The sequence below is a fragment of the Erigeron canadensis genome, chromosome 8 (genome assembly GCF_010389155.1).
Source record: "Erigeron canadensis isolate Cc75 chromosome 8, C_canadensis_v1, whole genome shotgun sequence".
NCBI lineage: Eukaryota > Viridiplantae > Streptophyta > Magnoliopsida > Asterales > Asteraceae > Erigeron > Erigeron canadensis.
Genome location: NC_057768.1, coordinates 41,743,836 through 41,761,325, shown reverse-complemented (window position 1 = coordinate 41,761,325; position 17,490 = coordinate 41,743,836). Strand labels below are relative to the sequence as shown.

Sequence of the window (17,490 nt, the reverse complement as noted above, 5' to 3'; positions counted from 1 at the left end):
AATGTAATGAACTTTCGAATCCTGGTTATTGAATGTAACCGGGTATATGTGACAACCATATAAGCTGCCACGTGTAACTTTTTTATTGGTCAAATACATCAAATAATCGAGATCTGAAAGTTGATTATATAACATATACATTTTACAAGATTTTTTACATAATATAGAAATGTTGTCATAGTTAGTCACATTCACAGATAATAATCTTTACACATAAATGAAAAATAAACATTATGTGATTGTTTAAATATTTAGAAGTTAGTTGTTACAGTTCTACTGGAGTAGGCGATGACTTATGTTAAAATAATAATGAATTCAAATAACCATTAAAAAAATATGATTTCATAAAATTATGTTATATTTAAGAGATAGAACCTTGGTATCATGTTAGATTGTTAATTAATAGTAGTATTTTTTTTTTAGTATTTTTTAAAAAAAATAACAAGCTAAACTTTTTATTTTTAAAAAGATAGTAGTAAATAAATATATGTCTATACTAGCCCCATATTTACCAAGTATTACTATATATATGTAATATAATATCAAAGTTATTGTTATTTTGACAAGTCTTATTTCATATAAAAACGTTCTTCCTTAAACTCAAGAACCCATTATCCTTGACTACAAGAACGATTACACACCAGTTTCACCTTCTCTTGTACACTCAATCTGTTAATTTTGTTTTATGTTCTTTTGGTTTTGGTATTCACCAATGGTATTTGCTATTGAGTTCCATATTTTCGTCTATCATGACATTTGGGGATGCATTTTGTTTTAACGTTTTCAATCGCTTTTGCAATTCTTAACTACGAGAAACACTTAAACACTCGTTTTGACTGTTCTTGCACTTTGAGGCTTGTACTTGAGAATTCATCGTGTGTATCTAGGCTGTTTTTTTAGTGAGGATTTTGCTTTAGCTTTAGAGTTTCCCCACTTTTAGTGATTTTCATATAATTCTAAACGCTTGTGTTTTCCGTAACTTAAGGGGTGTTTGGTAGGAGTGAATAAAAAAGAATGGAAATGTAATAGAGAATGAATATAGTGGGAAAGGGAATGAGTATTTGGAAAAAGAATCGATTCCGTCGTTTGGTACAAGCAGAAAATAAATATATAAAAAATACTAAATTTTAAATAATAATCAAATTTAATACATATAACATCACTATAACAAAAAAAAAAATATTTAAAAATTTCCATTCCCATCAATTCTCTACATTTCATAGAGAATTGAGGTAATGGAATCGATTATCTATTCTCGATTCTCTTTCCCATTATCCATTATAACCAAACATGAGAAGTGTTTCTTATTCAATTTCCATCCTTTCCATTCATTGTACCAAACACCCCCTTAAAAGTATGACACCTAATAATTAAAAGTTTTTGTCAAGTGAACATGTATTAAAATCGAAATAATTTTAAAATTATGTTTTTTACATTGATATTATACTAGAAATTTAGAAAGCTTATTATTCACCTAAAGAAAAAATGAATTTTTTTAAAATTTTTTATTATTAACTGATCAATAACACAATTCTAAATCACAATTGTTGCAACATATAATAAATTTAGTTAAAATTGTATTTTGACATACAAAATATAGATTCTATTTTTGAAAATTGATTTATAAAGTTTCAAAAAAAATAAATTTATGGTTACATGTTAATTTATATGATACTTAAGCTAGCTTTTAAAAATTTTAAAAAAAATATAAATTTAAAACTTAATGAAAGATGATGCCAATGGCGTTGTTACCCGCTGGTAAAATTTTTGACATTATGAGAATTAATCTCGGTTCAAGTTTCACTTATATATAAAGATTTGAGTAAGAGTATACTAAAAAAATAAGTAAACAAATAAATCAATTAAATAAAATCAAATAATTAATATAAAAAAAGTTGAATGATATAAAATATGCATTTTTTTAAAAGTATGATGTCATAAAACTTATGTTTTACTTAATAGATAAAACTCATATTAATTGATAGTAGTAAAATCTATTTTAACAAGAAGATAACCTTTTATTTCATAAAAAAAAAATACTCTATATAAACTAAAAAATTAAAATAAATTCGGATAATTGAAATTTGAAACTGCTTATTTCGAACGCCATAGCATCCCCGCGTACTCCAACGATCAATAAATCAAATCCGCCTCTTGTTTTTGTATGTATTTCATCTCAATCTGGATCAGTTTTTAGCCCCAAACCCTAATTCAATTTCCGACTAATATTTTCGAGTCGAGGATCCCATATTTTCTCTCTCTATTAAGTAATACATATACACATACTTTTATAAAAAAAATTAATATTATATTTTAGGGTGATGATTATGTAGAACATCTTGGGTTCAAGATATCATCATGATTGCGTCGACAATCATCAGGTACGATCACTATTTGTTATTTCCACAACATTTGAATGATTATTTCGTTATTTAACACTAGTTTATCAAGATAATTTTTTGAAGACAATTTGTTTATGATTCCAAATTATATGATTGATAATAATTTTGGTAGAATCATCCACTTAACATGACCGTTGCCCCCTAAAATTTGTTTGTTTGGATATTTTTCAATAAGGAATTGTTACTGTCTGAATAGTTTTAACATGTATGATTGATAATAATCTTGCTTCGTATTTACCAAGTATTACTACATATTTTAATATAAATAATAAAAGTTATTTTGACAAGTCTTATTTCAATTGAAAACGTGCTGCCTAAAACTCAAGAACCCCTAATCCTCGACTACAAGAACACCAGTTTCACCTTGTCTTGTACTCTCATTCTGTTTCTTTTTTTGTTTTGTTTTGTTTTTTGGTATTCCCTGATGATATTTGCTATTGAGTTGCATATTTTTGACTATTATGACATTTGGGGTTGCATTTTATTATAAAGTTTTCAAGCGCTTTTGCAATTCTTGGCTACTAAGAACACTTAGACACTCGTTTCGACTTCTCTTGTACTTTGAGGCTTGTACTTGAGAATTCATCGTGTGTATCTAGGCTGTTTTTTTAGCGAGGATTTTGCTTTAGCTTTAGAGTTTCCCCACTTTTAGTGATTTGCATATAATTCTAAAAGCTTGTGTTTTCCGTAACTACTACAACACCGTACACTTGTCATAATAAAATTATGATGGTAGACAATTGTGTATGACAATAGATGTGTCTCTCAGTCTTAATAAAGCCAATTTGAACCGAGCAAAGATCTTCACAACCCGCCCAGATCTCTTGCTGAGTTTGAGAATTTTCTGGCTTTACAATCCATCACCTGAGCCGATTGGGAATAGAAATCTACCATACGAATGTTGTCTTTTTACTTGGTCCGGTTAATTTTGTAATCTTTATAACATCATGATCATGTCCCGAGTATTTCAGTGGAAGAACACCTCAATTGCATTTTGGGCTTCATGAAATGTCATTGGTATTGAATTATGTGATTCATGCCTTCATGAAGGCTTGTCTAGCTAATTTATGTGCCTTTCAACTGATTTGACCCATTTGGTTCTAGCTATTTTAGTACATAAGTAGGCTAACTGGTTATAATTCATGTCAAAGAATCCAACGTGCTGGTTCTTTTACATTTACAACTTGAATAAATACGAAGTCCAGGGCATGGGATCCATTTGCATTCATGGACACTTCTGTCTTCCTCCCTGCCCTGTATGTTGTTCTGTATCAAGTTCTATATGGGTATCATCTCCAATGAGAACTTTCTAAATTTGCATGTTAGTTATGTTGTAATGTATATATATATGTATCATTTTCATTAAATATGGGGTATGGGACCTAAGTGTTCATGAAAAAAATTTGGGTACACTTTCTTTTAGGCAAGGAAAAAGCTTCTACATCACAGTCTGCAGTGGAAGTGCCAATTGGGTTGGAAGAAGACTTTCAGGGTTTTGTGGATCTTGTGAAACTAAAAGCAGCGGGTTTGTCTTTAAATTTATTAATTTAGTGACAAGTTAATGTATTACATGATATAAATGATAGTAACAATTATCCTAACTTTTCTATCCCCCAGCAGCGAAAAAGTGGTGAAGAAATTTCAGCTGATATGCAAGCATTGGCTGCTGAAAAGTACCATGAGTTAGTTGAAGCAGACTCTGATGTTGATGACGAACTGCGGAAGCATTTCTCTGTGACGAACCTATATCGTCTGACCTTGAGGTATGCTGATACCTTTTTCATTCGAGTTGTTGGTAAATACCAAATTTTCTCTTCAAAAGTTCCCTGGATTTTTCTCTGTAGTTTATTTCTGGGTCAATTCGTATTTGGTTAATAGTATAGCTTGACCTTTGTGCTTTTAATGTTCCTGTGTTCTGGTTATTGGTTTTGAATAGGCAGCTAGTCGTTGAGCAACTATAGCACAAAAGTTTATACCAGTTTTGTTGGGTAGTGCATTTAAGAACAGGGTATATAAAATGTTTTTGTATTTTTTTTTATAGAACAAAAAATGCTTTTGTATTATATCAATGTCTTTGTTCTGTTCACAATTCTATTGGCAGCCTGTGTAGTAACCATGAAATGTTTGTTATCATTTGTTTTGTTTTATTTGCAGGGAGTACAACCACTTCTTGATGATGTTATTAGTTATTTGTCTAATCCACTTAAAATTGACAATTTTTCCCTTGACCAGTCAAAGAAAGAAGAGAAGGTCGTAACCAGTTCTTCACATTCATTTGTGTTCATCTCAATGACCCTAATACTGGAACTAATTTCTGCATCCTTTGATGTAGTAATGGTTAAGTTGGCTGGAATTCCGGCTCGGCCTATGGTTGCACTGGCTTTTTGTTGGAAGAACGCTAATCTGGTCGTCTGACATATGTAAGGTACTCTTTTGTTTCATGCTTGCCTACTCTATTTTTATGTCTGTCTCTTTTGAAATGACTAATATCATATTATTTTAATGAAATATATATGAAGGCATGTGGAAAGGAGAATATAAAACGAACGTTAACATGATGTAGGTTTATATATGAATTGCTTTATAGGTCGGTAAGATGTCAAGCTGATAAATTTATATATAAAAAAGAAATTCAAAGCAGTTTTAAAAATAGATCGCAGGTTGGCTAGGAGGTAGCAGGCTTTGCCTCTCTAGGTGGGCATGAATGTTAATGATTCAGGGTGCCATCTTGCGGTTGTTGAATTGGCTTAATGAAATTTGTTGTTAAAAAAAATTAGGAACCGTCCTTATAGCTAGGAATTTTCTATTTAATACCAAAAATTTATCTAAGATTATGATTTCCCATTATTGTCTTCAGGTGAAAGTGTGTATGAAATTAATCCTCAAAAGGGGCATAGTCATTTGAGGTTTTCTAATATGTACTCACAAGGTACAAACTATCGTATCTTTAATGAAGCCAATGTTTCTTAAAGTATAGGATTATTCATTTAAAACTAATAATTTAGACTTCATTAATGTTAAAAAAAAGATTTAGTTGATTGATTGCGATTTATCATGCGCTTTGTGGAAATGATCAAGACTCTGAGAGTTGTAGCTTTGATAATCACTTGTATTAAGAAAAAGGTTAGCAACATATATGGCAGAAACATATATGGTCTATCAACAAATAATCCGACTTATGTATGAATTTAAGTAGATTTTCTTAATTCCTGGCCGAAAAAAAAGGAGTTGGAAATTGACCCTGTGTCTTTATCTGACTGGTGATACTAATTGATTAATTTTCTTGTTATCTTAATATTACATCTGTTGATTATTTTATACGCAAATCAAGAGGAACTTAAAACTTCATATCTAATAGAGTAAAAATTCGTTAAATTTCGAGTGTTAATTGAAATGGATTTAGGCTTCAATGTATACCTAAGCTATAATTTTAACAACTTTGTGGCTTGTTGTATACGAATATTTGTTCATATAAAGTTATCAGTTTCTTTTTTATTTTTCTTTCTGAAAGGTATAAATTCGTTTTCTTTTAATGTAGCTCCTGTGGATCTGATTTGAGGCCTACTTTCATTAGTAATTGGTTGAGTCGGTATATATATTTAGAAGGCTATCTCATCAAATCAAGTAATATGGAGTGCTTATTTACAACTTTAGAAGTTAGTTGTTCCGTAGTACGGGACCTGCGCAAAAAATATTTGAACCTTTTTGGGGCGAAGTAAGGTTCAATCCCTTGCATGTGATAGTTCAGAAATAGAGTAGATTTGACATTCAAAAGAAAAGATAAATTTTAATGGTTTTGGTATCAAAATTTGGTTATATGATAATTATCGGTGAGGCTATTAGGGTATACTATAATCCTATATACTTGTATAACATTTGTAACAAAAGGGGGATGGTATTCAGTACCGTACCAATCGGTATCGAAACCATTTCAAACCCAAAACCGATATTATATCGAAATTTCAAACCCAAAACCGATATTATATCGAAATGTAGATATCGGTATTTGTTCGGTACAGGTTTTGGTACCGATATTTTCACTTCTACAAGGCATTATAACTAAAAGTATATATCAAGTTCTACTATCTGTTATGGGGGGGCCATCCTATGGATCTCGTTGGTCCCGTACAAGATTACAAAATACGCCCTGACATTATTCTTTGATCAACTAACAATATCATTTTTTCAAGTGTTTAAAAAATTATACGAGTAACTAATTATACTCTACGGTAAAATGTAAATGTCTAACTAATTAATACTAGTAAGCATGAAAGCCGAACTGAATATCAAATGTAAAATTTAAAGCTATTGCTAATAATATAGTAGCAGTAAGATTAAACACCAACATAAAGGTGCAACTATATATAAGAAGGTGAAGTAGCCAGTTGGTACCCCAACAAATTCCAAGTTTCCAACTACTTATTTATATAGTCATTGATTTAATCAAAACACTAAAACCATTATGTAATTTGCAAGAATAAGCAGTTTTAGAACATCTTTTGTTTAAAATCCTTGAAATCGTCTTCTATTCTTCTAACTTCTAAGCAATGATATGATCGATATTTTGCAATATAAAGGAGAATGCTCTGTATTTGAAATTTGACCTTTTTTTTTAACTGCCAACTGAAACGTGACCTTTTATATTGATTTATTGCTGCCCATAAAAAATAATAAACTATTCATATTTTCGGTACCAAATTCGGTTTCCTCGGTAACGAACTTGGCGGTACTGGTACCGTCTCAGTATTTTGGGATCTTTGCTAATTCCTAAACAAAAGCATGCGATTTATTATCACGATTTGTTAAAATAATTTTGGAACATAGAACTAATGCAATACATGAATAATTAATGAAGACAACAAGATCCATAAAATAAATATAATATACATGAAAGACCAATAAACATTAGCTAATTATATCACCAGAAGGAACCCGATTCCCATCATAGAAACAACACTTATTTTTTCTATTGCAGCGGATGATGGTGACGGCTTTGCAGGTTCATCATCGCTGACAGGCTTTCCACCTGAAGTAACTGGTGGGGCTGGTTTGTCTTCCGATGATGGAGGAGACTCTGTAGAAACTGGTGTCGTTGGCGAACTAGAGGATGGAGGGGTGCTTGTTGGTGGTCCAGAGGCTGCGGCTGCTATGGTCTTAATCTCGACTTTCATGCCTCGGTCACAATGGCCAGGTGTGCCACAAATGAAATACCGACTTCCAGCAGCCGTGAGACTGACGGTCACGGGAGTAAGAGCGCCATTAGAGATCGGGCCACTTGTTGTGCAAGAATCGTAATCATCCTTGGATACCTCCAACACGTCGTGGTTAGGTAAAAAAGTAAAAACTGCAACAACGTACACAACATCAAGATTATTATTACATCGTAAAAAAGAGAAATACCGGCTTCTGGCAGCCAGTGGACTGATGGTTACTTTGGTGTCTAGATGGGTAGGTTTGCTTAAGGCTTAGGCTTATGTATGCATGTATATATATATATATATATATATATATATATATATATATATATATATATAAACTAAAAGGCTTACTTTTACATGCTTATTATTGCTTGTTCATAAAGACAAAAACTGGTAAGTACTTGGCATAAGCTAAAACAAATCAATCAGTTGAAACACATGTTTAATAGATAAAGAAAAAATTTGTACGACACAAGTCAATTACCTAAGTTATCGCCTACTGTAAATGTTTGTGATGACGCCCATGAGTCGAGATTAGTTGATGTGTCCCACCCTCCAGACCCACCCACGGGGTGATCCACTGCTAATGCCAATTGAATGAGCATCGCCGTAGCAACGATGCTTAGTAAGGTTTCCTTCACCATTGCACGAGCCATTAATGTGTTCTATTAGTCGAATATATGGTTGAGTTTTTTGAGAGGATTAATATGCGGTTTAGGTTGTAGAAATTTATATATTTATATACATGAAGGTCATATTAGTTCATGTTTTTAATTATTACATGAAAATGTATTGATTCCAAAGTAGTGATCACCATTTTGATTTTGGAATTGATTTGGTATAGACATTTTGAGTAGTTGACTTTTTTCTTTTACGTACCAGGTACAATGTAGATGTGAGTGTATATATATATACTAGGGTTTTTACCCGCACGATGTGCGCTTATTTAAAACAATCAATTTAATAAAGTTTTCATTGATATTCTTTCAAGGTTGTAAATATCGCTTTTCGGTATCGTCTCGGTCGACCACCGATAAGCGATATATCGGGGATTTATCGGGGATATATCGGATTTATCGGGGATATATCGGTAATATATCATCTCAGTCGACCACCGATAAGCGATATATCAGGGATATATCGGCCGAGATAACCGAGATTTACAACCATGTATTCTTTATTTGGTAGATATATAAAAATAAAAATAAAACAATATCATATGTAATTATATCTAATCACATGAATAATATCATCAATAGTAATACTTTTCATAATAAATAATTATAATAGTATTAACAACACGAAGAGATGTCCACCAGCTACCACTTTCTGGGAATAACTTGAGTTCGAATCTTGTCAGAGGCAGAATTAAATTTAAGTGGTTGACTTACTTTGACACTATCCTTGTTGGAGGTTACGTGAGTACCAATTAAATGCATGGGGTCAAAGTTTTCATCAATCTACCATTTTTTTTAGTATTAATAACATCAAGCGGCCACATAAATCAAAAGATGATGCATTGAAAAAATAACAAAGATATACGGAGTATAAAAACTGCGAAAAAAAAATAGAATGTGAAACTTGAACTCTATTAAAAAACAAACTCTAGTTCGCATCCATTTCACTCTCCAGCTGATAGCCTGATCAAAAGTTAATTGAACAACAAAAGTCAATAAATGTAAGACCCATGTCAACAACGATTAACAGAAAATTAACAAATCCTTAATGGTTTATGTATGTAACTAAAAAGAAAGAGACAATAATACATACCCTTGGAAATTATAGATAAATGAACTTTACATCTTTTACTCCCATCAATTATCGCATCTTAATCAACTATTGTTAAAGTATCAAACTAAAGATCTGAATATAAGGAACTCATAAACTTTGAAAAATCATTGTATTAAATATAAAAAAAAATTATAAATATAAATTAAACTACAAACCAATAAAACTAAAACATGTAAGAGAAACATATCATATATTCATATTGAATTGGAGATGGATCATATATATTGAGAGAAAACCAATCTAATAAAAACATTCATACGGTGATATGATATCATCAATAGGATTTAAAGTATAACGATATATTTTAAGTAATATAGAAAATTCTTAAAATGTGATATTTCAAGTAATATAGAAGAATTTTAAAATCTAACCCAAAAAAAGAGTCTTAAAGTAATATAAAAGATTTGTTTACAGTAATATACGTAACTTCTTATTCTTATTATAATGTAATGTATTAAATATCTAATATACTTTTAAAATCAAATATATATGGTTAATTTGGAAGGAAATAATTTTATTTTATTTTGAATCTATAATAATAAATAAAAATTAATAAATGTTGATAAAAAATTATAGAGATGCCACATAGGATAAAATCTTACGTGGCAAATTTATAAAATAGGTTAGATTTTTTAGAGGCTCTAGAATCGTTCGGTTTCCTACTGTTTTAATAATTATATATATATATATACTTCTATTAGTTTTATAGTAGTTATATATTGTTGAGAAATTAGATAGATTATTCTATCATTTATACAATAATGTATTGATTAATCATCTGTAATTTATACATTTTGAAACATATATATTAAAACTCAAATAAATGCACTTATCATCGATTGCCAATGTAATTTGATTTTGTAAGACTTTTATAAGACATGCTGATCTGTTTAACGTGCCTCCAATTATGCTTTGCCATGGTTGACATTTTCGTTATGATTGTTTGGCACATATATTTTATTTTTTATATATACATACACATACATATGTACATACAAGTAAGACTAGCATAACAGGTCATACGAAACATGTTAAGATACGAACCTGTAAAGAACAAACACGAACACGACCTGTTAACTTATCGTGTCATTTTTTTCAAACACGAACACGACACGAAAATTAACAGGTGCACCTGTTAAAACCTGTTAACATATAATTTATAGAATTTTCGACTAATAGTAAAAAAAGACCTTCACGATACAAATCTCAACTATTATATAGTGATAATAATCCTTGCACTACAAAAGTTTATAGATATTTACCTTATAATAATCATATATCAAATCATAATATCAAATTCTTAGTATTTTATATAGGAGTATAACTTAACAGGTCTTAACAGGTCCTAACAGGTCCGGATCTGTTAAGACACAAATCTTAACAGGTCTTAACAGGTCCGGACCTGTTAAGACACGAAACCTGTTAAGAACAGGTCGTGTCATGTCGTATTAACAGGTTCTGTGTCAAAATTGTCAGCCTTACATACAAGGATCACGAGACATTCCTTTTGTACATATCATTTTTCTCTTTCATCATAGGAGTTTTGAATTATGTCTATATTGTGAACGTTGACATGACAAACTCCTCTAAAGATTCATAGCATACAAACCAAGTATCTTTGTACAGAATGAAGAATTGTCATTCATTTTGATTGTTAGGTTAATGAATGTGGGAATGTAAATTGGGTATCTAACCCCTTAATTTGAACTTTGAAATTACTCTTAAAGGTTTTAGGGTGATGGATTTGAAAATCCATTCTCATTCCTTAATTAAACCGAAACGATTGCACAATTGAACCCAAACATCTCCCAAGTTGCAATGATTTAGGTTTCAAGTGAAGTTGGAAAGTTCAAACATCTCCTAAGCATACTACCTGATAACTGAGTCGAATCACAAATACGATGATGGACAGCATTACAGCAAGAATAAATGAGGTTTGGTTTGATAAAAATAATCATTTTCTTTAATATGGCAGTGTCCTAGAGATTCAATGGACCAATCCATAGATTTGACTATTTGTATCAAAACTTTGGGCTTTATCAAACCCACTTTAATAATCACGTTGGCTATTCATGTAATTCATGAATGATGAATGACACATTGACACGCCTTTAAAAATTTTGGGCTCTCCTAAAGCCCAATTTCACTTCAAGCAAATGTAGTTCGTTCAAGGTGCTAGTGTGCCATTGCAATCTCAAATTCTAGATTTCTAGAAAAGTTTGTAGGTAAAGTGAAACTAATCATTATACGGTAATTGTTATTGGAAGTATGGAACTACTAGACTGTATGTGATATTTTCTTCTCTTATCTCTAATACTTATATCAAAGAAGGAAGACTAAATAAAAGGTACCCTTTTAAAGACTCGGACCTTTTTTTTTGTGTATGTAACTATTTACATCTTACCTTTCATATTCTATTCTATTTTAATTAATAAAACGATTATAAGTATTATTGTTATACTTCACTCATGAGTCATGATAAAATCGAATATTCCAATCGGGAAGATCTATCTATGAGCTCATGGAGTATTTTTTCTATTCTTTGGTTTTTAGCAAATGGAATGGCATTTAATAAATTTTATAAGATTTGACTAACTAAATCTTTTTCGATGAGACTAACCCGATATAAGTTAATTTCAAAGCTTGCCACCTCTAATTTTAGTTACATTTCATAGCTAAAACTTTTTTGATGAGACTAACCCGATATAAATTAATTTCATAACTTGCCACCTCCAATTTTAGTTACATTTCATAGCTAAATCTTTTTCGATGAGACTAACCCGATATAAGTTATGCTCAACTATTCTGTAACTTTTGGTTTTCTTAAAACTTTTGTAGCGCTAGACCAAATTCTCTTTCATATCTATGGGGACAAATTAAAAAGAAATCTATAAGGGGTTTATAGAGCAATAAAAGATATAAGCCTTAATTTGCTAGTTATTTGACTATTTTAGGTGGATATTATAAATGCTAAATTTGTGTAATTATCGTCAATACTCGAAGTTATCACTTACATATTGATCAACTTGATCAATACGAAATATTACTCACTGCAATGACCGTCAATAACGTTGAGTATAAACCTACAGCGACGATACGAAGATTCCCATTTTGTGTTTCCATACAAATGACCAGTGGGGGCCTGAAAATATTTTTACCTTAAATTGGGTCTAGACATAGTATATTAGGTTGGTGCCTAATTAATGTTAAAAAACATAAATTACAAAGAAAACTTAGTTGAACGTGGGCTGTTAATTAAGACACTTAGACCACCCTAATAAAACTCTCGATACGCCAATGCAATGATACAATAACTAATTGTCTAATTATCAGTTCATAGGCAAAATACTAACATTTCTCCTTTCCGTTATTATTTTCCATTCAGTCATAACTTTTCTTCTAAAATTGAAACATAATTCTTTCTAATCCCTCCATCCATTGTATATGAATAATTTCCGAATCTCATAATCCAATTTTGACTCTTCTGTCTACTAATGGCTGTGTAATTAGATAAGGCATTAATCACCGGTATGTTATGTACACACAAACATTATACAACAGACACCTTGTTAAATTGATGTTACTTGGGCATTTGAATCAACTCATCTTCATGGCATTCCCTAATGCCAATGTCCAACTTTTCATGTTTTGATGATGGCAATACATCACAACATTGTCGTCTAGGCGCATACATCTGTTTCAAAACAGGTAAAAAACACAATCATCAGGACTATTTTGATCATATCTGATTTTCAAGGATGGTTCATATAGTACTTTCCACATAGTAAAGGTTACTCTTTTTTATAATTATGTGAAGAAAATGAAAAATCATTTTCAAAATTCATTTTATATAGGCAGCTTATTGTAGGCTGGTTTGGGTTGCCAATTATCAACCTTTACTATGTGGAAAGTTCACATAGTACATTCATAAGTTCACATTACCTGTTTCATGTTGAGATTCAACTTTTGAGCATACACTTTGATAGTTTCAATATTCCTTGGAGATCCATTATAAGATGTGCAATTCGAGTGTTCCATCATTTTGTAAATGCTTACAGTCTTGTCTTCCTCAACGAACGTCGTGTTCATATGAAACACGACTGGTCTTTTACAAGGATCTTTATCGTGTTCCCTCATGTCAAAAGTAAATAGTGAGTTCAACACGTTACCTTTTTTCCATGGGCTAAATGTTGCAGGGACACGTAACACGTCTGGCAATAAGACGTGGTTTCCAAACACCTCAACTGAATAGCCCCATGAAATTGATATTGTCCAAGAATACCAACGGTCATAACAAACTGTCTGTTGTAAGATCCTATGAGGATCTAATTCGGCGGCTTTGTACAAATGGCGCATAGCATCTCTATTTGTCATATTTGGAAAGATTGGGTCCAAATAATCACCATGGTGAAGACTTACCAATGGTGTCATTGGATGTACCGCCAGAACTCCAAACGGATCTCCGCTCATATCCATCTGGTTTTATTTGCAAGAATCATTAAAAAAAAACATTATCTTAAAACCTTATATGCCAAAACAAGAATCTAAGCCTGCAACAGTTTCTTCATTAAAATTGAATAAAAAACTTGTTTGTAATGCCTTTAATAACTTAGTTTAGATTTTATTTTAATTTTAACTCATTACTTGGGGTGGCCGATCTATGGGTTAATAGCTCAGTGATAAGGAAGTCTCTCTATGAGAGATTGAATTTGGGGAGACCCGGGTTCGAGTAAGGCCAAGATTTTCCACTAATGTGTTGTCGTGCCCTTGGGCGGACTATTAAGGGTTTTTCCCCTACTAGGTATTGGGTGAGGGGATTCTAGCATGGACTCGGTTAAAATAATATAGTCTATACCATCCGTTGTGATATTCGATCCGCACTTATCAAAAAAAGTTAGGGTGGCCAGTAAAATCGTTGGAACCGGCCAAGGGCAAAGCCTAGTTAATTAGACGGGTAGAGTGAGCTAAAAATGATTGTTATCCCGGGATAACCTTTAATGAAGAGAATATATCTTTTAAAAGAAAAAAAAAATGGAACATTAATTGAGAATTTACGTTAATGCTACGCTCACGGCAAATCAAGAATGTGAAATGTAAGATTCTGTGAACAACAATTTGACAAAAGATAACTAAGTTATTGAATGGCTCTATAAATTTTATGTTTCTATATATAAATGAAGGACAGAAGAAGGTAGTTTTACCTGGTGAAAACCGGCTTCTCTAGTAATCCCAACTCCAAGTTCAGCCAGACACGACGAAATCCTTCCATCGCTCCCATACAAATGCGGATATCTCTCCAAACACGAATCCAAGACCTTTGCCAATGTTTTCGCCAAAGGATAACTTATTGCAAATCCAGCTCCACCAAATGCCATTGAAAATGAAAAGAATCTATTTTGTGCAAAGCTCTCTGAATTTGATCCAATGAAATACAACAAATCATGATCATATTTCGATAGTGTCTTCGCCAAGTTATCCGGAAAGAACACGGTATCATCGTCCCCAAACACGAACCATCTGAAATATAGTAACACATTTATTGAAACAAGAAATAATCAATGATTTTGAGAAAGATCCCCATGTGTCAAAGTAAAAAAGCATTTTCTTATGGGTTTTGCTAAACCACCGTCATTATTAACGTTTATAAAATAGTTGTACTTCTATTTTAAAATTTAAGTGTGGACTTTTCTTATTTTGAATTGCTAAACTACCCAACTTTTAAATTACCGCAATATATTCCTAAATTTACCAATATCAGGGACTGAACCTGTTACTTTTTGTTTTCAAGAGGTAATAGTCTTTACCATTTGACTTTGAATAAACTGATCGACACATAGTCACATATCATCATATGATATGTATCCTGTTTAAAATATAAGATGTATGTATTTATAATGTAAGTAACAATACAAAATTAAATTCGATTTGAGGTTAGCTTATATTTGGTAGAGATTTTTTCTACGATTCAAATCCTCCGTGGCACTAGTGTGTTTTTTTAAATTTATTGGAGTAATATAAAAGTAGAGTAAATTTGCATTAAAAATAAAAATGAAAATGAAAATGCGAGGGATAGTAAATACATTTCAACTTTTTTGAGATATAAATACCTGACGTTTGAATGATTTAATGCTACCGTTTCTGAGACGACACGAGCAACGCGGATGGCTGACCGAAGACCGCCACGCCACGTGTAACGAAACCGAGAGGTATCATCAGAGATACAAACCGATGGAAGAAGTGAGGCGTCGTCGGAAGTCGCGGCAGTGTTATTATCTAATGGAACGTCAAGAAAAACACAGCCTCTCATTTTATCAGGTTTCCACCACATCTTAACATATTCTTTCCTTTTAGGCCAAGATTTGGCATTGGACGCAATCCCAAAAACGATATGATCAAGAGACGTAGGAGCCGAAATTTGTTGATCACCGCCACCCAACAACGAGTCTATTGATGAGACTACTTTAGTAGTATTCTTTGGCAAGAGCGAAAAAGAAGAGAAAAATAGATATATGACCAAACCAATAGATGATGAGATGAAAATGAAGTTTATTAGTCTAGATTTAAATTGTGTTTTGAAGAAAGATGTTTGAGATGTCTTCATGATGATGAAATAAGGATCTTAATTTTGATAGATAGATTCAAAGGTGCATGTGAAAATCAATGGTTTATATATATAAATAAAAAGAGAGGGTTGAATTATAAGATGATCATGAACTAATAAAGGCGCAAGTTATGGTGTGTGTATGTATAGGTGAAGTGTTTAAGAAAAATGGTTAGTAGAAGTAGATTTGAAGGTATAACAGATTTAAGACTTTGTGGAAATATTTGGAAGGAAATTTGACAAAGTGTTAGGCAACCAAAAGCCAAGGTGTGTATGTAATAATATAATGGGAGTGTTTGAGACAGGTGTTTAAATGTTGATGAGCAAGAAAGTCAACTTCAATGGAAGACCGTTGACTAATAATAAAACATAGAAAGAAAAAGAAAAATCATGAAGTTCTTACTATACTAGTGCCTTTTTACATCGGATTTACTAGTATCTTTAATGTTTGTAGAATTATTAATTAATGCATCGATTTAATGGCTGTTTTATCAAATTAATAATTTACACATACTCTAGTATTTTTATGAAAAAGTTGTGAATTCAGTTACTTTAAATTTTAATGAAGTTAAATTAAAGGCGTTTTTGTTTATATATTACTCCTAATTTGTAGATATCACAACATGTGTTTCTCTTGAATGTTAAACTGGAATGATTAGGATGTTTAAAAAATGCATTTCATAATTTCCGGTACAAAGGAATTTAAACCCTTGTTAGCTTCATTTCATAATTTCAGTTAGTACACATAACGAAAAATTGGCATTCGGTTTCGCCAACAACCAATTTATGATTATGACTGTGACAATGGTATAATAGATGAGTTTCAAGCCATGTAACCGTGGCGGTGAGGGTAGTGACGATTGGGGATGACGGCGGTGGGGGTGGTGGTGGTGGGAGTAACGTCAGCGGCTACGAGTGGTGGTGGTAATCAGCAATTTGAAATAATTAGTTATCACAATTTCACATAAATTTTTAGGGTAGTTTTGGTAAAAAATGAGTGAATGAAAAATTAAAACTAAACAAAAAGAGGTATTTTGAAATTAAAAAAAAATGTTTAAAGTGAAACTTAAAAGGGTGAGATAGTTTTTTTATAAAGTAATATAGATAATTTAATGACATTTGAATCTATCAATTATGTAATTAAAAAAAGGAAAGATGATCTGTACTGTATACTTTAATTAAGCTTAAATACTGTCACTTTAAAAAAAATTACAAATTAAACATTTGAATTTGATAAACATACATAACCCCTCCTGAATTTTACATAACCTCCCCGTGAATTTTACATAACTTTCCCCTGAATTTTACATAATCCCCACCGTTTTACCTAAAATAGCATTTTGGCTTAATATCATGACCCGACCTAAAGAATAATCACATCAAGTTAACTCGTAGTCCTTGAGCTTTAGCTCAGTGGTTGAAAGACCATCCTCCCTTGCAAAAGGTTTTGTATTCAAGCCTTGGGGAGGACATAGGTTCAAGTCCCTTTATGAGAGCT

General features: G+C 31.7%; 2 protein-coding genes and 1 long non-coding RNA gene across 6 annotated transcripts; 1 reads left to right on the top strand and 2 right to left on the bottom strand.

Moving 5' to 3' along the window:
- The first annotated feature begins 2,156 nt into the window (after positions 1–2,156).
- On the top strand, positions 2,157–7,893 carry LOC122578714. 4 transcript variants are annotated; one of them, XR_006320542.1, is made up of 6 exons: positions 2,157–2,381; positions 3,826–3,927; positions 4,020–4,165; positions 4,557–4,827; positions 5,260–5,331; positions 7,378–7,893. It is a non-coding gene; the product is annotated as an uncharacterized LOC122578714 (long non-coding RNA). The 4 variants fall into 4 exon arrangements; XR_006320540.1 differs by lacking the exon at positions 7,378–7,893 and adding an exon at positions 5,941–6,226 and having other exon boundaries at positions 2,158–2,381; XR_006320541.1 differs by lacking the exons at positions 5,260–5,331; positions 7,378–7,893 and adding an exon at positions 5,941–6,226 and having other exon boundaries at positions 2,160–2,381; positions 4,023–4,165.
- LOC122578713 (mavicyanin-like) lies at positions 7,316–8,268 on the bottom strand. The gene is made up of 2 exons (XM_043750732.1): positions 8,085–8,268; positions 7,316–7,746 (listed from the first exon to the last, which is right to left on the bottom strand). The coding sequence occupies exons 1-2, from the start codon at positions 8,254–8,256 to the stop codon at positions 7,316–7,318; spliced, it is 603 nt and encodes a 200-aa protein (XP_043606667.1). The 5' UTR covers positions 8,257–8,268.
- A 4,486-nt stretch (positions 8,269–12,754) lies between these two features.
- LOC122610873 lies at positions 12,755–15,992 on the bottom strand. The gene is made up of 4 exons (XM_043783830.1): positions 15,499–15,992; positions 14,593–14,908; positions 13,334–13,867; positions 12,755–13,085 (listed from the first exon to the last, which is right to left on the bottom strand). Exons 1-4 carry the CDS (start codon positions 15,990–15,992, stop codon positions 12,972–12,974), a joined length of 1,458 nt encoding a protein of 485 aa, XP_043639765.1. The 3' UTR covers positions 12,755–12,971.
- Between the last annotated feature and the right edge of the window lie 1,498 nt (positions 15,993–17,490).